At 38.2% G+C, this 21,032-nt stretch overlaps 1 protein-coding gene across 2 annotated transcripts in view; it reads right to left on the bottom strand.

Annotated features, from left to right (window-relative positions):
* NUDT3 (nudix hydrolase 3) overlaps nt 1–11,800 on the bottom strand; it is a 63,597-nt gene extending 51,797 nt beyond the window's left edge. Inside the window, exon 1 of one of the 2 annotated variants that reach the window (XM_074311235.1) lies at nt 11,299–11,800. In XM_074311235.1, coding sequence (XP_074167336.1) covers nt 11,299–11,397 — 99 coding nt within the window. In that variant the 5' untranslated portion in view covers nt 11,398–11,800. The remainder of the gene's footprint in view (nt 1–11,298) is intronic. The other variant, XM_074311236.1, reaches the window with a different exon arrangement.
* Nucleotides 11,801–21,032: the final 9,232 nt, after the last annotated feature.

Genomic DNA, 21,032 nt, shown 5'->3' with positions numbered 1-21,032 from the left:
TTATCATTCCACAGAATTTTCAATCTCTATGTAGCTTTGTGTGATGTTCATTTCATACTCTACCCACCAATTTCATGAAAAGTATTTTTAGAAGTCTTAATACATGTTTTTTACTTCCTTAGTGTAATAGCACACAGTTGTTTGACTGTTTTTTGAGGCAACTGGGTTATGATAAGAACTGCTAAAAAATATATCTTTGAATGTTGGAGGATATGTGGGAAAACTGGGACACTGATACATTGTTGGTAGAATTATGAACACATCCAGCCATTCTGGAGAGCGATTTGGAACTATGCTCAAAAAGTTATCAAACTGTGCATACCCTTTGATCCAGCAGTGTTACTACTGGGTTTATATCCCAAAGAGATCTTAATGAAGGGAAAGGGACTTGGACGTGCAAGAATGTTTGTGGCAGCTCTCTTTGTAATGGCCAGAAACTAGAAACTGAATGGATACCCCTCAATTGGAGAATGGCTGAATAAATTGTGGGATATGAATGTTATGGAATATTATTGTTCTGTAAGAAATGACCAGCAGAATGATTTCAGAAAGGCCTGGAGAGACTTGCATAAACTGATGTTGAGTGAAATGAGCAGGACTAGGAGATCATTATATACTTCAACAACAATACTATATGATGATTAATTCTGATGGATGTGGCCCTCTTCAACAATGAGATGAACCAAGTCAGTTCCAATAGAACAATAATGAATTGAACCAGCTACACCCAGTGAAAGTACTCTGGAAGATGACTATGAAGCACTACATAAAATTCCCAATCACTCTTATTTTTGTCAGCCTGCATTTTTAATTTCCTTCACCAGTTAATTGTACACTATTTCAAAGTCCAATCCTTCTTGTGCAGCAAAATGTATGGACATGTATACATATATTGTATTTAACATATACTTTAACATATTTAATATGTATTGGTCTACCTGCCATCTGGGGGAGGGGGTGGGGAGAAGGGGAAAAATTGGAACAAAAGGTTTTGCAACTGTTGATGTTGAAAAATCACCCATGCATATATCCTGTAAATAAAAAGCTATAATAAAAAAAAAAGATTGCTAAAAGACTATATATATCTATATCTATATATATCCTTGAGTAGTAGAATTAAATGGCTTTTACAATGAAAATCCTCAATTGTACAAAATATTTCTGTACTAAATATAATAATCAACTGTGAATGTAATGTCTTAGCCTTCTCAGCAATTCATTGATCCAGGACTATTCCAAAGGACTCATGATGGAAAAGAAACAAACAAAAAACAAACAAAAAAAAAAAAAAAAAAAAAAAAAGAAAAGAAAAAAGAAAAAGAAATAAAAGAAAACTGATGGAATCTTAGTGCAGATCATACTATTTTTCAGTTTATTTTGATCTGTTTCTTCCTTCACCACATGATTAAAATGGAAATACATTTTCTGTGATTGCCCATATATAACCTATACCAGATTGTTTACTGTCTCAGGGAGGAGGGAGATGAGACAGAGGGAGAAAATTTGAACTCAAAAATGTTTTTAAAAGAATTCTGATAGCAGGATGATTTCAGAGGCCTGGAGAGATTTACATGAACTAATGGTAAATGAAATGAGCAGAACCAGATCATTTTACACGGCAACAAGAAGATTATGTTATGATTAATTCTGAGGGATATGGCTCTCTTCAAAAATGAGATGATTCAAAACAGTTCCAATTGTTCAGTCATTAAGAGTGCCATCTACACCCAGAGAGAAGACTGTGGGAACTGAGTGTTGTTCACAACACAGTATCTTCACTCTTTTTGTTGCTTGCACTTTATTTTGCTTCTCCTTTAAAAAAAAAAAAAAAAAAAAAAAATTGGTTTGATTGGATTTTTCTCATGCAGCACAATAATTGTATAAATATGTATGCATGTATTGGACTTAACATATATTTCTACCATGTTTAACATGTACTGGACTACTTGCCATCTAAGGGAAGGCATGGGAGAAGTGGAGGGGAAATTGGAACACATTTGCAAGGGCTAATGTGGAAGAGTTGTCCGAATATGTTTTGAAAAATAAAAACCTTTAATAAAAAATAAAAAAATAAAAAAAAGAATGCTGATAGAGCACCAACCCCAGTCAGGAGGACCCGAGTTCAAATATGTCCTTAAACACTTAACATTTACTAGCTGTGTGATCCTGAGCAAATCACTTTATCCCAACTGTATCAAAAACCCTAAAACCAAAACAACAAAAACAATAAAAAGAATGTTAAAAATTGTTGTTACATGTAATTGGGTGGGAAACATTTCAAATAAATGATGGTCTCTCCATTGCAGGCTGTCATACCAGTCTTTTCTAAACTTATTATCAGTTGGTAGCACCTAGCTACATACAAGATCACCATGATCATCTTTTGTATATTCAAGTCGAAAAGATTAGTAATCAATCAGTTAACAAGAACTTATTAAGCATCTACTGTGTGCCCTGTTAGGAAACAGAAATACACTATCCCTGAAGTCAGGGAGAATGCATTCTGTAGATTATTTTCTAATACATGTTCTTGTACACATGCAGAAATAGTGTTCAAAAAAAATTCTGGATAATTTAAAGATTTCATGATGTTCTTAAGTGTCAATCTGAAGGGGCAGCCTTGAATTCAGGAGGACCCGAGTTCAAATTTGGTCTCAAACACTTAACACTTCCTAGCTGTGTGACCCTGGGCAAGTGACTTAACCCCAGCAAGGTGAGGTGGGGGGGAGGGGAGGGAGAGGAGAAGAAGTGTCAATCTGAACTTCCTAGAGGGCTAGAAATATTCTAGAACTCAGCTTCTTAAACCCCATATGGGTTTCATAACTGAATGTAGATGGCTATAATACAGTAGAAATGGCCAATGCCATATCTGATTTTTCAACAATAACCATACATAGAATAAATGCCAGAATTAGCACCATTAATCATTTTCAAATAATAATAATGTTGTCAGTAGCAGAATATGGATAAGTATCTTCTAAATTCTGATGCGCTGGCCATAATAGAAAGATGATAATCTAATTATTACTAATACTATGGGGTCTGAGATTGAATACAATGTTTGGACTTCAAGATGCTTTTGTTGGGATATTCAGGAAAATTCAAATAAAATTTGAATAACAAAAATAAGATTGGCAAAAACCCATACTAGCATTAGAATGCATCACCTTTCTGACTGAGGCAAAAGTACCAGCCTTGGATAGGAGAAAGTGATTGTGTTAAGACTTTAAAAGTCAAAAAAAAAAAAAAAAGACTTTAAAAGTCTTTCTTGTACCAGTCTTGTTTCTGCAATCAAATTTTCACTGTTCATATTCTATGCCCCCCCCAATTATCTTTTCGTTGACATTGACCTTTGTATCACTAATTCTATAGCGCTGAATGCTTCTCCAGTTAGAACCTAAGAAAATAATTTAGAGCAATAATAATAATAATAATAATAATAATAATAGCACCTAGCATTTATATAGCACTTTAAATTTTGCAAAGCACTTTATCACAACATCCCTGGGAGATAGGTATTATTCCCACTGTAAAGATGAATGAATTGAGAGGCTAAATAACTTGCTAGTGTTAATAAACTGGCCAAAGAGCTCATCAAAAGTAGGATTTAGCCTATTTCAACACATACATACAAAAAATGTTTACAGCTTATGTTCTATGTAGCAAACGAAAAATATTACTTACAAACCAAAACCTATCAGGTGCCGAAATGCAAGTCATGAATTTAGAACTGGAAGGGAAATCAAGTCCAACCCTTTTATTTTATTGGAAAAAGAAGTTGAGGCAGACAGATTTACCCAGAATCACAAAGTGGGTGAGCAAGAATCAGATACTGACAACAAGACTTATCTGCTACACCATAAATTAAGATCAGACACTTTATTCAGTATTTCAAGGATCCATGTTTCATTGGTGTAGATAACTTTCCCATTGACAAAAATTGCACCTCCCCCCAATACTTTTATAGGAAATAAATTTTAATTATGTCTATTTTGTTTCAGGCACTATGCTAGGAGCATACTCAAAATGACTAACAACTCTAGGAGGCAGGTGCTATTATTCCCATTTTACAGTGCAGGAAACTGAAGCACATAGATTTAAATGATTTCGCCTGGGTTACACAGCTAAGTGTCTGAAACCACATTTTAACTTAGACCTTCTTGATTCCAAGTCCAACATTCACTGTACTTCCTTACTACCTAATAGATTGTCTTTGTGTATTGCTTTGGTCAAAAAGATTAACTATCTGGTAGCCAAATAACCAGCATCAAAGAGCCTCTCTGAAAATTTGGCTACACTGGTTCTCAGTCCACAAACATAGGCCATCACTGGGCTGAGATCTTTTTAATATGATAAAATTTGGCCAAGCTTGTGTATGGTCATGTCCACACCGTAAGGAGGCATCAGAAGAGGACTTTAGTGGAAGTATATTGTCCAAGTGTTTAAGTGTAAATATATGTTATGCTTGTAAGTAAAAGTGTGAAATTGGTGGGGGGGGGAGGGGAATACAGTTAGCTATATAGGAAATGATGGAGAAATGAAAACGTTTGATTCCTGAAGAATGTTCCGGGTCACCATAATAAACACTTAGTAATTGTTTATTAGTAAATGTTTGTCAAATGATTTTAAGGAAATGAGTTGGAAGGGACCATTAAAAATCATCCAGTCCCATACCTTCATTTTAAAGATGAAGAAACTGAGGTCCAGAAAAAGGCTGTGATTTTTCCCCAAGGTCACAAATTGTAGCAAATAGCTGAATCAAGTTTCAAACTCTCAAATATGCTATTATAACAATGTTTTTAAAAATGCATTTTATGGTGAATAGAATGTTGGTTGTGAGGCTACGAAGCATAAAGAATGAGTTTATCATCACATTTCTGACAGGAGCTATATTGACTATGGGTAAGACACAAATTCTGAATCTCAGTTTCTTCACCTATAAAATAGAGATAAAAATGTCTGTACAATTTACCTAATTGGGTTGCTATGATGCTCCAATTAAATAATGTATGTAAAGTGCTATGTAGAGAGATTTAAATCATATGCATAAAGATAATAATTAAACCCATGGGAGATTATGAGCTCAACGATAGAATATAATAAGAGAACTTGAACAATGCTCTGAGGTACATTCACAAGACAAAGAATATGAAAACCAGACCAAAGAAAACTTTCCAAGAAAAATGAAGAGTATGAAAGGACTAAATTGTAGCAATTCAGAGAACAAGCAATAAATTTTAATATATTCCACAATAAATTCATAATGAATAAGTGACCTTAATATTAAAGATGTTTTTGTTTTATCTTCCCATCTATCTAAGAGATTGGATGGCTCCATCTCGATCAGGCTAGATATTCAGTAGCTATTCATAGGCCAAATTTAATTCCTGATCAACACAGAAGCTTTGACTTGTTCTATTTCTAACCTTGGCTGATACATTCCTCTTCAGGGGTCAACTTGGTAGCACTTTGCTTTCAGGCACTTAACATATTCATGATGGATTTAGCGTGGATACCTGGTTAGCTTTAGACTTATTAAGATTTGAATTCAGGTGCTTCTGACTTCAGGCCAGTTGCTCTATCCACTACACCAATTAGCTGCTCCTATTCTTTTCATTCTTATAGTATGCAATTCTTTTGTTCATGTCCTTTGATCTATTAGAAAATGGCTTTTAAAATCATACTTTTTAGTGGTCTGTATGTTTTGGACATCAAACTCTTAGTTTGAGAAATTTAGTAGATTTTTCTTTTTATCCCCATTAACCTCTTCCTTTCATAGCCATATCATTTTTGTTTGGATAAGAGCTTTTCAAAGTTATTCTCTTTTGTAATTGTTTCTATGGTTAACCCTAAGCACGCAATTCTTCAATCTATCCATTTCTCATGACTCCTCCAATCTATCATAGGCACATACAAAGATGGTCATACCCTTGATTTTGCCATCACCCATAAATGCACCCCCTCTATGTTCAAAATTTCCAAAATTTAAAAAGAGAGAAAATTAAAGGAGGTTGGTGGTGAGAGGGGGCAGAAGCTAGATGGTACCTTGAATTGAATATTGGCCCTGTAAGTCAGGAGGACTTGGCCTTAGGCACTTAGCACTTGCTAGCTGAGACTCTGGGAAAGTCACTAGACCCCAAATTGCCTTACCCTCCCCCAACAAGATTTCCAAAATATTCTTACCTGATCATCTATTGGCTATCTACCATTCCTTACCAAACCCTAATCTTTTTTTTTTTTTTTTTTGACAAGTGGCCTTCAATCTTTCAGCCCTTCAATTCGTTCCTAAATTTCTCATCAGCACTTGTCATTCTTCTCTTCCTTCCCCCCATTCAGCTCCCTAGGTGAACTGGTCCAACTGTATACTATACTCTTCTCTTTCAGTCCCTAGCCCCTTACTATAGTGCCAACTGCACACTGACTTGGATCATTCCAACAATCCAGCCACCTTTTCTCCTAAGTACTGAACAAAGATGGGGAGGGAGGGGAATCACAAAACCATTTTGACTTGATTATATAACAAAATTATGTGACAATTTCATCTGGGCTCTCACTACTACTAGGCAAACTATACCTCCTCCCTTATCAATTCATTACCCTACTCTCCATGGCTGCTCTACTCAATCTTTTTAATTCTCCTTAGACGTCCAATAGCTTCTTTGTCCAAGCCATATTTTACAGAAATAATCGAGATCACTCCTTCTTCCCTCCTCCTTATCTTCCATCACTCAAAATGGCCTTCTACCATTTTATTCCCCTTCATCCCTCTCTTATATTGATGCTGTTTGAGTAGTCTAGCTTCCTGGTAGTGTAGAAATTAGTGCCTATAAGAGAGTTATTAAGAATCCCCTTTAAATCGGCTGCAGATTTTAGGAGTGAAAGAATTCACTCATTCCCAAATATTAGTTGCAAAATGAAAGTTTATTGTTAGATAGAAATCAGTTTAGCCAGATACTGACTTCTATAGTGGCAGATCTATGGAAAATGGAGTTTTGCACTGAGAATGCAGTTCTCAGTGGACAGAAGGGCCTGATAGTAAAGGGAGCTTCCAAAGTCCATCTGCAAAGACTTTAGTTGATAGAAGCTTATTATATTGAGTGTCTTGGTGGGGGCTGGGAGAGCCCAAGTTGGCTCAGATCCAGTAGGGGGCTGGGACAATCCCGGATCTCCTATTGCAATTCAAAGGGATGCTTTTTGATCAGGATTTGTAATTGAATCAAAGGTTCTGGGATCCTGAAAAGACAACTAGTCTGGGGATGATATGTCTCAGCCAGGAGGGACTGGGAATCTGAAAGGAATCACAGATCAATAGGAAATACAGTTTCTTAAAGGGACCACAATCCACTTCAATATGAGGGAGTGGCCTTACTTCTTATCAAGGCTAATCCTTCTTCCTGCACACCCCCAATATATCCAGAGACTGGACCCTCTATCATTACCATCCTATCATTTATCTTCAGTTTCTCTCTGTTTACTGGCTTCTACAATCTTCAAATATGAAAATATTTTTTCACCTTTAAAAAACCCTCACCTTATCACTAACATTCTGTATCTTTTCTGCCCTTGATGACCTAAGTAAAGGTCACCATACCTCCATATTCTCTCCTCTTACCTTCTTCTTAACCCTGGTTTTGGACCTTATCATTCCATCAAAAGGGCTTCCTCCAAAATGATCTCTTAGTTGCCAAATCCAAAGGCCTTTTCTCAATCCTAATTCTCCTGACCTCTCTGCTTTTCACATTGTTGATTACCCTCCTCTCTTTTAATCTCTTCTCTCTAGGTTTTCAGAAAACTACTCTCTTCTGGTTTTCCCCTATCAGATGTTCCTTCTTATTCTTTTTTTTTTTAGATCCTCATCCAGGAAACACCCTCTTAACTGTAAATGTCCCAGAAGGTTCTGTATCAAGCTCTGTTTTCTTCTTTGTCTAAACTACTTCACTGAGCCATTTCCCTTTCCCTGCTGATTATTCTAAAATTCTATTCTGCCTCAATTTCCCTGATGACTTCCAGTTTCAAATCTCCAGTTGGGGCAGCTAGGTGGTGTAGTGGATAGAGCACCAGCCTTGAATTCAGGAGGACCCAAGTTCAAGTCTGGTCTCAGACACTTAACACTTCCTAGCTGTGTGACCCTGGGCAAGTCACTTAACCCCAGCCTCAGGGGGGAAAAAAAATTCTCCAGCTGCCTTTCAGACATCTCAAACTGGATGATGAGTAGACATTTTAAACCTAACATATCTAAAATTGGTCTCATTATCTTTTCCCCTTTCCCCTGTAAGTCCTAACGTCACTACTACTTTTAAGGGCAACAATCTTCTCCAAGTCTCTTAGGTTTCTAACCTACGGGTCATTTTCCCTTCCTCTTCCACACTCATGTCCAGCTGTTGTAGGCCTGTTGATTTCAACTTTTATAGCATCTCTCCAAAACATCCCCTTCTCTCCTCTGAAATTGCCACCATTCTGGTGCAAGCCTTCAATACCTCACGCCTAAGTCACTGCTGCTGGGCATCTTCCCACTCTAATCCACCCTCCAATCAGTCACCAAAATGATTTTCCTAAATCATTTTTATTTAGGTCTACCCACATCATAATCTCCTGCTCAATAAACTCCAGTAGCTCCCACCTTCTCCAGGATCAAATACAAAATCCTCTGGCAATCAATATCCTTCATAATCTAGCCCCTCCTATCTTTTTAATCTTCTGATATCTTATTCCCTGGCACTTGATAGAGTAACAGTCCCTTCCTGGCTGTTTCAAGAACAAATAGTCATCTCTCATCTCTGGGCATTTTCTCTGACTCCCCATACCTGGAATCCTTTCCTTCCTGTCTACTGCTTTCCTTGGTTCCCTTAAGTGTCAACTAAACTCCCATTTTCTAAAGTAAACTCTGCTGTCCCTCTTTTAATTATTTCTTACTGTATATAGCATGTATATAGCTTGTCTGTACATTTGTTATCACCCTCTTTAGAATGTGAGCTCCTTGAGAGCTCTTTCTGAATCCACTAGTTTGGCACACTGCTTGGTTTCATAAAGCAAATGCTTAATAAATGCTTACTGACTACCAACTTTTCTCAGAAAAAGATTGGGTATCTCATTGACATAATGCAGTATACATTAATAATAATAATTCCCTGGACACATTGTAGCATCAATGGACCTAAGATTCCTCTTACATAAAATTACGAAATTAATCAAGTTGGTAAAGCTAATTAATTAGATCACTTAGTTTTATTCTATAACCACGATTCACAAATAGCTTCATTACCCAATTCTCAAATTAGTTTAGTAAAAATAATGCAATATTTTTTTATTTTTTAATACATTTATCAGCAAACCTTTTAACAATTTTAGACTAAAATTCTAAAGTGACAAAGCCAGTTCTTGAAGATGTTATTTAACATTTAACAATTATTGTTCTACTGAAAAGACCTCAATCTCCTATCTCAGATTTAAATATTGCTATTAATGATGTTGGTACTAAGTAGCATAATTTTTAAGCAAAAAAGATTTTAAAAGGAATCTTAATTAATATATCCACAATAGATTTCCATTTTAACAACAAAAAAATCAGTTTACATAAACACATAAAATGCATACATTTATAGGTTCCATAGCTGGAAAGATCACAGCAAAATTACTTATCATTTCAGTAATATTTTCCTTGATCCCATCTGATATCCAAAAGCAACAAATGTGAGTTTTATATAAGGTTTGTTCTGTTTGCTATAAGCCAGTCACTTTACATCCTAAAAAGTACATAATTTACAAGAAGGCATTGTTTAGAAACTCTTACAATGCATCTGCTTTGGAAATCTTTAAAACAAAGCACCTGTGTACAAAATTTATAGTATTTTGGATTTTATTCTCAGAAAACAATACCTCAACAATACCTGTATTGTCACAGGAATTCACTTTTTAGACAATTTTAATTCCCACTTCCTCTAAAATCTCTCTGAAAAACCTCTACAATCCATTTCATACTGCTTTTCTTCATAAGTATTGGCTCAGATTTCTTTCCCATTTCAATATGTGCCGTAGGTCTGCCACCATTAATATACTGCTGAATACCTTTGCACAATATATTGAATTTTAATAGTTTCTGCTTTTAATTTACCATTCTATTATTTCACAAAAGCACCATTTTAAATATCTAAAATCTGTTTATTTCAGAAACACTGCATTCAATCAGTCACTACAGAAACTTCTTTAGAAGCAGATTTTTCTATAACTACCAGAAATATCAACAATTCAAAGCATTGAGGTCCTTTTCACATCCACCAGCCAAACAATTCTTGCCTTACTTTTTAGGCAGTGGAAGGAATTAGTCCAAGGACCTAATATTTTAATTATAACGCTCACAAAGATTTTTCACCAACTTTTCTTTTTCTGGAATTGCACTTAGTATACACCCCTTACAGTAAGACAAGCTGCTGCTACTGGGCATCTAAACCCTCGGCTACTTCAATGTCTTTCCCTGCCCAGGAAGTAGGACCAAACTGGGAGTAAAGCAGTAATTGTGAGGCAAAGTGCACAAATGTTCAACGCCGGGAATTACTAGCCTCGCCTTGTTCGGCGGCAGTGGTCACTCAACGAATGGATCTGACAAATTTAGTTGTGTCCGATGAGTCACAACCTCGGGCTGTGGGAAGAGACTGGAACTACAGACCATTCATAGAGCACCGACATTTGACCTATCATTCATATCGAAATAGAATTAGAGCTTCCACCCCAGCTCCCCAATTTCACACATCCTTTCCTTCTCCTTTCCCCTCCTAAGGGGCTCCATAATTTCTGCAAACAGCTTCTGGCTCGCTTCCTCTCCATAATCTTTTCCTTATTCATCACCTCAGGGAATTGCAGACTAGACTCCTTCCACCCACAGAAAATCCCAGTCCTTTAAAAGAAAAGACAAGCAGATCAGGGGCAAGTCTGCCGAGCCAGAGCCCCCAGCAGCCTCCAGCTCCTCCTCCTCCTCCTCCACCGATTCTCCCCCACACAGACCCTCTTCTCCATCCCCCACGTTTAGCCCAGCCCCACCCGGTCTCTTTCAGAATGACAGCCTCCCTCCCTCCTAGTTTATTTGATGGGGAGAGGAAAAACACAAATTGCCCCTTGGCTTCAAGAGTTGTTGGGGGTGGGGCGGAGAAGGGGGGGAGGGTGTTGACATTTCCTTTTCCCTCTATTTCCGTCTCCCCATAAAAGTCTGGGGCGCCCCTATTGTCCCGCACGTAGCCCCCGTTTGGTCCGTCCCCACACGCGCCCTGCGGCCCCTCGCCCCCCAAAGCCCGGCTCCCCCTTTACCTCCTCCTCTCTCTCGTTGCGGAAGCACAAACACGCGGCCCGCTTCTTGTAGCCATCGCCGTCGTAGGTCCGCGTCTGGTTCGACTTGAGCTTCATCATCGTCCGGGCCCAGGGTCGAGGGGTCAGAGCAGAGGAGGGGTGGGGCGCCGAAGGAGAAGGATAACCAGCCGCCGCCGGAGTAAGGGTCCGGATAAGGTCCCGGTCCGGGTCTGGAGGCCGCTCCGGGGCCGGTTCCAGGCGCGCGCCCGTCCCGGGAGGGAGGAGGGGAAAGAGCGGCTTCTCCGCTACACGGCTCTGCCGCTGTCCTGCCTCGGCCGCCTCATTCCTCCCGCTCTAGTCCCGTCGTCGTCTTCGTCGTCGTCGCCGCCACCGCTGCTGCCGCTGTCACGGCCGCCGCCGCCTCCGCCGCCGCTCGCTTCACGGCCGCCGCTGCCGCCGCCCCCTCCACCAGCGCCGCCGCCACCGACGACGACCGGGCCGCCATCTTGGGGCGCGCTGCGTCAGCGGCGTAAACCCGCGCGGAGTGACGAGGTCCCTTCCGCGCTCTCAGCGCATGTGGCTTTTGGGAATTGCACCCTCCCCAGCGAGTGCGGCTCGAGCCCTTGCGCCAACCGCGCGGGCGTAAACGGGCGTCTGGGATGGGGCCAGCTCCCAACCGAGGAGCTGGGGGCAGGGAGTCTGGCAGACGCCACTACGCTAGTAGCGTAGCTGGGCCGCGGGTAAGCGGCGGGTGTGGCTGTGCTGAGGCGCGCTAGAATAAAGGAAGCCTGGGCAAAGCGCCGGGGTTCGGGTTCAGCGCTACGTCATCGGCGGAAGCAAGAAGTCGAGCTGTTCATCCCAGGGCATTGGGGCCGCCCACTCTTGGGGGATCCCTGCTTGGGATTTCGGGAATTAGATGAATCAGTAAGTTTCCTTCCATTCAAAAGAAAATGTGTATTTCTCCAGTCTTGTAAATTTTTTTCCATCACATAAATGGAGGAGAGAGGAAAGGGGAAGGAGTGTACAGAACAGGGTACTTGCTATTAAAAAGTCCAAACTAGCAAAACTGCTGGCAGCAAGGAAGAACTTTAACATTCCATACTCTCAATATGATCCCCATCCCCCAAACATCCTTCTTCAGTCATTAAAAAAATGTGCAAAATACTCCCAAGAAACGTAAGAGAGCATCACTTCCTTCCGTGACTTTTGAGCCATCTGCTGCATTTTGTGTATTTAGGCATCAGTGGCTTTTAGCAAATTGTCATCCTGACGAGGGGAGCCCCAAAACTCTCACTGGGACTTTGGGGGGAACGTTTGAGAAATTCCCTCAGAGAAGTTGTCCCCTGAGAGACCAGCCCCAGGGAATCAAGATCAAATTCTGAGATTTCATCTGGTGGGACTAGTTGAGTCCAGGACCACTCCTACTTAGCCCAATCTGGAGATCACAGGTCAAATGCTGGTAAGCATTTCTTGGTATAAATAAATCCCTTTTTGCCACACAGACTGTGTTTTCGAATTCTGTCGAAAAGGATCTGCGACATTGACCAGAGGGATTTCTTACTCTCAATTCTCATACCTCATCAGAAAGAATACAAGATTTGGAGCTAGGCATGGTGGCATATAACTGTAATCTCTGCAATTGGAGGGATTTAGGCTAATGTATTGCTTGAGTTTAGGAATTCTAAGTTAAATTAGGGCAAAAGCTGATTTATGATTACCTATCCACAATGAGTCTGCCACCAATATGGTCAAACTCTAGAAGCTGGGATCAGAGTTGCCTAAACTAAACTGACCCAGCTCAGAAAGGGTGCAGCAGGTCAAAGCAAGCCTGTGCTTACCAGCATTTGACCTGTCAGTGACCAATTCTTTATTTCCAGATGCTTATTACCTTTGTGACTTTGAACAATTTAGTTTACTTCTGTATGACTCAGCTCACCTGTAAAGTGGGTATTTCTATAGTCCCCTTCTATTCTAAATGCATTAGTTTCCTATATTGCCCAGAATTTTTAGTTTCAAACACCACACTAGACCCATGTTTTCAAGGAACAATCTATAACTCCTAGACATCTTGAGTAATAACAATTCTAAATTATTTAATAATTGCCTGTGCTCTGCATATATTAAGAATATGTATCAGGAAACACTTGTTGAATAAATTGTTTGACAACTTAATTGTCTCATGATTCAAGAACTTTTCCTGAAACATTCCTTTTAATTTAGCATTTCACTACTAGGAGAAAACCTGTTGCCAATTTGTACATTGTCTAATTTTTTAAAAGTTACTCATAAGGACTTTAAAACTATGCCTCGTACCAATGGGTACTTTCTGTTTATACTATTTTATACAAATGTCACAGGTACCTTAGCAAAAACAAACAAAACAACTAGAAAGTAGGGAAATTCTTTAAGTCATGAAAAGGACTGCAGATTTCTAGTCTGCTTTTCTTTTTCTCTCTGAACTCAGCTCATTGTCTTGCCTCAATATTTGTCCAAGGTAGAAATATAATTAAACTACTTTTAGGAGATTGATCCCCTCACAAGACCCATGAGAGTAAGAGCTTTCTTGGTCCCCCTAATTGTTGGTACTCTTCCCCCAACCCCTTATGATGTTTATAAAGTTCCTATTAATAATTTTATTGAATATTATTTAATGTTATTTATTAATATTATTAATAATTTAATAATATTATTAATAAAATGGGTCAGTGACACTCTTTAATGCCAAAGATGAATAATGTCATAGGCATACTGTTTATATGTCATTGGTTAACAATTAAAGACACAGAATGAATATTATAATGAAAGGTGGATTTATTCCAGTCAGTAGATGGGGAATGTCACTTTGATTACATCATTTGCTTCTAAATTGCTCAACCTTGGAAGGGTCATTTCCAGTCATCCTGAACTATCTATCTTGCCACTGAACCCAGATGAGAAAATAAGGCACTGGTGACTCTGATGAGGTTTGGTGCAAGAGAGAGTTGTGAGAACCCCTTCTGGTCAGCGCAGAGGTTCTTTGTGAAAGAACTGACAAACCTGAAAACTTAAGACTGGCAAAAAGAAGTTTATTGTTGTAATTGAGAAGTCAACCTTTGCTAGGAAGACTGACTTCCTTAATGGCAAGGTAAAGTTCCTAGCAGAGAAATCCCAATAGAGAGGTAAAAAGGGGTGTGGTCCCGTGAGGGAAATAGGTGAGATAAAGAGGGGTTAACGGTGAAAAAAGCGGCAGAACGTCCTAGCAGGCAGCTATGCCAAGGAGAGGTTCCTTGGCATGGCATGCTCCTGCTTTGAGCCTCTGCAAGGAAATAAACCCCCAAAGCTGCTCTTTTAAAATAGATTTGAGATTGAAATTTCAATTGAATGAAGTTACCTGCCCCCAGGCCTAGATTTCCAGTACAAGGGGACCATTTATTAGGAGTGGTCCTGAGCCAATCTTCAACTCAGTTGAGGTTGATAGAAATCTAGCTCTCCAGCTAAATGAGATTACTTACATTTGAGCTAAGTAGGGATTGGTACTGGACTCAAATAGTCCCACCAAGATAACAAAAGGAAATTACTTTATCTTGTTTCCCTGAGGCAGGCCTCTCCCAGTTGAGTTCAAGGAATTTCTCCCTTCAAGGGATGCTCAAGTGTTTTACCTTAGCTCACCCCCAAAGTAGAGACAGTTTTAGGGTCCCCCCATCAATTTTACTTCCATTCCTCCCTCTCCCTCCCCTTCACTCCCTTTCCCTTTCTTCTGTCCACATAGGGTATCATATCCTTATCTTACAGTGTTCTGCCTAAAGGAATGTAATTTTTTTTCATCACTGAAATCTCCCAAAATATTTTGGAGTCTACCAGCTCTATTTCTCAAGAAAATCCAAATCTTTCAGCTTTCCTTAATTGGCCAACAGTAGGTTCCAGTCGGTCATGGTTTGGGCTCAGATTGACTTAGAGGGAATGTAAATAGCAATTGTTTCCTCTAAAAGAGGCCATTCTTTGATTTGATTCTTTATTCATTGAATAGGCATTGCCTCAGTCAAACTGAGACCTGTTAAAATTTTAAGCTTAAAAAGACCAAGGTCTTCCACTGCATCAGGGCCCTCTCCTGATCCCTATCTTACCACTAAACCCAGATGGTATTGGAGGAGAAAGTGATGCTGCTGACTTTGTACAGTCCATCTTCACTTAAATACAATTCACCTTCCTGATGCCATGGGTCCTTTTCCAGAAAGATAACAACAAAAGCCCAACTTCAAGCAATATGAGAATTTATTCCCACCCAAACTGGAGTTGAGTATGATGGGCTTCTCCACTTGGCTGATGAAGCCAATAAGACTGAGGAGAAAGTTAATTCAATCTCATCATTAACATCCTTTAAAGATTGAACCTATGGGTTTCTGAAAATATTCTGGTGCTAATTGAACAGTTGATCATTAATATGACAAAATAAATTATTTTTCTCACCCTAGAATTATATTGTATTTAGTTTGTGTTTACTTTGTAATTAACACCTGGGTATGTGTTGTTTCTCCCTGGTAGAAGTTGAGTTCCTTGAAGGCTGGTATTGTTGTTTGCCTCTACATCCCATTATATGCCTTCTCTGTGCCAGGTGGGAGAATAGAAAGCAAAGAATGAGACAAACTCTGTTCTCAAAGAGTTTGTTCTATTGAGTATAAGGAAGTGCTCAATAAATCCTTATCATTGCTTATTGAGCTAAATAATAATTGCTAAATGGACTACATATTGTTATTGAAGTATATAATTTAGAAAATAAGCTTCCTCTACCTTTGCAATATAGGTAGTCTGAGTCATTTTGAATAATTCTGGATCTTACTTTGGTTCCGGGAATATTTCTGGGCTTAAGACAATCCATATTAGTATCAAGATCTCAACATCTACAAGTTCTTTCTTTGGTCCATTCTATTTTCCCAACATCCCTATATGAGTTCTGTTTCCTTCTCTGTATACTGCAACCATCTTAGCACAGGTGCTCATCATCACATGCTTGAACAATTACAATAGTGTGCTTGGGAGACTGCTTCCCTCAAGAGGTTTCCCCACCTTCATCTATTCCTCTACTTAGCTGTCAATGATCTTTTTAAAAGGTACATTTGACCTTGACTCTCACATTATCTGTCTTTTCATGCAATTAACTACAGCTCCTGATTATTATCCATAACAAAATATCTAGAATAATAATAGCTGAAATGTACATAACAAACACTTTAAGGCTTGCAAAGAATTTCACAAATATCTCACTTTATAATCATAACAATACAAGAGTTAAATGCTATTATTAACCCCAATTTATTGGGGGAGGGAGGAAGGAAATAGAATCAGGAATTACTTTTAATTAAGTTGTACAGGGACACATAGCTCATAAATGTCTCAGGCTAGATTTGAATTCAGATATTTCTGATTCCAGGTCCAGTATAACCTAGTGGCCTACCAGCATGTCAGCTGTACCACTTGTCAAGAATAGATGAGAATAGCAGAGGATGAGAAGGTGTGAATGGGTTGTGATTTTCATTGTTGGAAGGAACTGATAAAATCTGAAATTCATTAATGTATTCATCAAAGTAAGTCCAATGAATGGAAATTATCTAAATTATGATGTATCTGAATATTACAAAGTATTATAATAAAATTAATTATAAATAACAGAAAAATCTGAAGGCATCAGATAATGTAAATAATAATGTAATAATTTTTTACATCAGAGAAACCTCACAAATAATGGATATTCTCCCTCCAGTAATGTATCCTGCTCAAGCCTGCCCCCTATTATTACTGAGTACCGTTATTCTTCCTGTCACAGCCTATGTGTAATTTTTGATTATTCAAATGCATTCACCCTACAATCTGTTGCTAAATTTTTACCACCTTTGCTACAGATCTTGTCAATATCTAATTCTTACAGCTTACCACCCTGATGCCAACTTTCATCACCTCATGCCTAGTTTATTGCAATAGCCATTGGTTGGTTTCCCTGCCTTATCTTGTCTTGTTATAGTCAGTACATCATCCATTCATCCATCAAAGTAATCTTCTCAAAACACAGAACAGACTATATCACTCCTCTATTTAATAAATTTCAGCGGCTTCCTTCCTCCTATATCAAATATTTATGTTTTACAACCTGGGCCTTTCCTACCTTTCCATTCTTCTTATATTTTACTCTCTTCAAAGTCTTCTTAACTTAAGGAAGAGCCAGGGTGGTGATACTAAAAGAAAAAGAAAAAAAAAAATTTAATTCATTAACAGACCTTGCTGTTCTGCACACACAACAATCTCTTAGCTATGCATTTCCTTGTTCTAACTAAAATCTGACTAACTGAAATCACCTGGCTTTGTTTGAAGCTTAGCTCATATCCAACCTTCAGCAAAAGACCTTTTTTCCCCAGGGTTTTCCCAACAAATGTGCTTGTGCTTCTACCACCTATTTAGATTGTAAACATTGGTACATACATTGTACATAGTTGTTTGCATATTATTTCCTTTACTAAAATATGAGCTACTTGAGGGTGGAGATCACTTTTTCTTCTTTATTTTTATCACCCAAATTTATCAGTACTAGGCATATAGCAAACACAAATAAATGCTTGCTGACTAACTGACCAATATATTTCACCTTTTCCATCTTCTGGATACCCATCACTTATGACAAAAAAATAAACAGATAAATAAAGGAAAAAAAGTTCAGCAATAAAAAACTAACAGAAATTTTGATGGTGTTCAATACCCATAGTCCTATTCCTCTCACTCAAAAACTCCCCAATCTCTCTGTGAGTTGGGGAATTGGAGGCTTGTAAGAGTGCTTGCTATACAGTCAATTTACCTTTACTACTATCAGAGTTATATAATATAATATTACTACTCACCTTTTATAGATGAGACCAAAGCTCATGGAGGTAAGATGACTTGCTCAACACCAAACCCAAATCTGAAGACTCCAATTCAGTGTTTTCCAATAAACTGTGTTGTCAGTTAAAAAAACAAAAAATTCTTTGGGGAACAATACATAAGTCGTGGTGTGTAGAATCCTACAGAGGGTATATAGTCCATCTGCAAATAGACTCACTGTTGAAGAATCTATACTAAAAGAATGTACCAGGATATTAAAACCTGGGTCCCATTATTTCCTAGCTTTGAGACACAGATATTTGTACCAGCAGGCTATTAGAATAATCCAAAACAGTAGCAATGTCAGAGAGAGGAGAGAAGAGAAATATTACAGAGGAGAAATCGACAGGTCTTGGCAATAGGTTGAATATGGAGGGTGGGAGACAACCAGGAATCTAGGATGACTTCAAGGTTGTGAGTTGGGGGAATTGGGAGGATGACTGCTACAGTAATTGGGAAGGTAGAATGAGGGGAGGGATTAGGGGAAATATGATTTTTAGACATCTACTGGACATCTGATTTGAAAAATAAAAGGCAGTTAACAATGTCAGGGGCCGCTAAGTGGCATAGTGGATAGAGCACCAGCCTTGAATTGAGGAGGACCTGAGTTTAAATTTGGTCTCAGACACTTAACACTTCCTAGCTGTGTGACCCTGGGCAAGTCACTTAACCCCAGCCTCAGGGAAAAAAAAAAAAAAAGAAAGAAACAATGTCATAATTTCATCTCTGAGTGTCTTTAAAACTCTTGGATGGTGCAAGGATCAGCTTTAATTTACTTAAATCTAATATCTCACCTGGACCTAAAATAGTTTTATCTAGCCCCTCTGACAGTTCTGCTTCAAAAACAAAAAAATAATGAATTGATGGTTCTTTCTTAGACTCAGCAAAGAAGTCCCTCTATCTCCATAGCTTCTTTCTTATCCCTCCACACACCTTTTTTACTAGGTTGAAAGGCCTCTAATTCTAAACTTCTAGATTTTGACATAACCTAGTGAGGTACTCTAAATTCCAGCTTGCATTCACCCTGCCCCACTTTGTCCCTCTTCTCTTAGCGTGAATAATGTAGCCTTATTAAAAAGATGCCCTTTTCTCTACAATGGTTTCTTTGTCTATTGACTAACTATATAGCAATTATTTTTCAAGTTGTTTCTTCTTTTGGGTCTGCACCATACATTTGCTCTAGGCTTCCAATAAAGTGCTTTAAAATAGAAATCCCAGGGTTTCCTTGTAGATTATAGCATTTTAAACACTTTTCTCCTCAGCTGCCTTCATTGTGTCCCAGTTTTCTTTTCTAAAAATTAGTAACCAACTGACAGGTTTATTTTGGTTTCTCTTTTCCCAGTAGAACATTGAATTCAATGATAACACTGTCACTATTCCAATTGCTTCCTGCACCAGTTCCTTACTATTCAGAAGCAATTCCAGTAACAAACACAGCACCTCCCCCACACATTAACCGAAACAGTGTTTTCTTTAAGCAAATTTCTTCTTCTCAAAAACCTCAGGTACATACTTTTGAGATAATTTGCTACTGCCTATCTAGCCTAATCCTGCAATTGCCTCAACTGTCATTTAACATTTCTAGTTGTTTTTTTATCACCCTAAGTCAAGTCTTTTTTTCAGAGTATGGAATTAACAAAAGAAATGCTACACTCTTATTACTATCCCTTATTAGTGTTGCTTATCTGCTCCTCTTCTAGATAAAAAAACCAAAAAACATAGCCTATGAGTGACCCACCATATCAGCAATATACCATATGCATCAAAGCACAATCCTAATATTTACCTACATTTGTACAAAATCATCCAAATATTCTAATTTGACTTTCCCCATCATATTGCAAACCTACTTTTTAACCTAGGTTAGCAGGAGAATTAGTGATATAATGGGAGAGAAACAGCTAGAATTTGTAAATTAGGGAGATCTAGATTTGAATCCCAATTCCTGTTTTCTAGGCTTGTGACCCTAGGGAAACAGAAACCTGGAGGAAAAAAAGACAAGTCATTTGTAAACCTTTTTTCTCACCTGTAAAACAGGGAGAAAATAAATACCATGTTATTAATAACCTCATTCCTATAAGGGTCAAATGAGATTTTTCTCAAACATGTTTTTAAAATTCTGTGTTCCAAATTTTCTCCCTACTTCCCTCATCTCTCTGGGATGGTTTACAATTTGGTATAGGTTATACATATGCAATCAAGCAAAATATATTACTATATTAATCATATTGTAAAAGAACCCAGACCAAAAGGAAAAAAATATATAAACAGTGAAAAATAGTATGTTTCAATATGGATTCAAATTCCACCAATCCTTTCTTTGTAGGTACATAGCATTTTTCACCACTGAATCCTTTGGAACACTCTTACTAAGAATAGCTAAATCATTACTAGTTGATCATTTTACACTAATCCTGTTATTGTATACAATGTTCTCCTGATTCAGCTCACTTTACTTTGTATTTCATGCAAGTCTTTCCATTTTTTTCTGTAATCTATCAGCTCATTTCTTACAGCATAATATTCCATTACTATAATATGCCACAACTCATTCAGCCATCCCTCATGATAGGCATGCCTTCAATTTCCAATTAGCCACCACAGAAAGCTACTATAAATATTTTTGTACAAATAGGTCCTTCCTCTCTCTCCTTCATTTATTGGTCTATAGTTTTCTTTCTCCATTTTCAACCTACCTGGTTTGGGTATCAGTACCATGTCTGTGTCATAAAAGGAATTTGGTAGGACTCCTTCATTCCCTAATTTTTCAAATAGTTTGGGACTAATTATTCATTGAATGTTTGGTAGAATTAGCATGTAAATCCATCTGGTCCTGTAGATTTTTTTCTTAGGGAATTGATTAATAGCTT

This window comes from Sminthopsis crassicaudata, chromosome 4, assembly GCF_048593235.1.
Source record: "Sminthopsis crassicaudata isolate SCR6 chromosome 4, ASM4859323v1, whole genome shotgun sequence".
In the NCBI taxonomy this organism is placed as follows: Eukaryota; Metazoa; Chordata; class Mammalia; order Dasyuromorphia; family Dasyuridae; genus Sminthopsis; species Sminthopsis crassicaudata.
The sequence above is the reverse complement of the archived record's forward strand: the minus strand, read 5'-3'. Positions and strand labels throughout refer to the sequence as shown.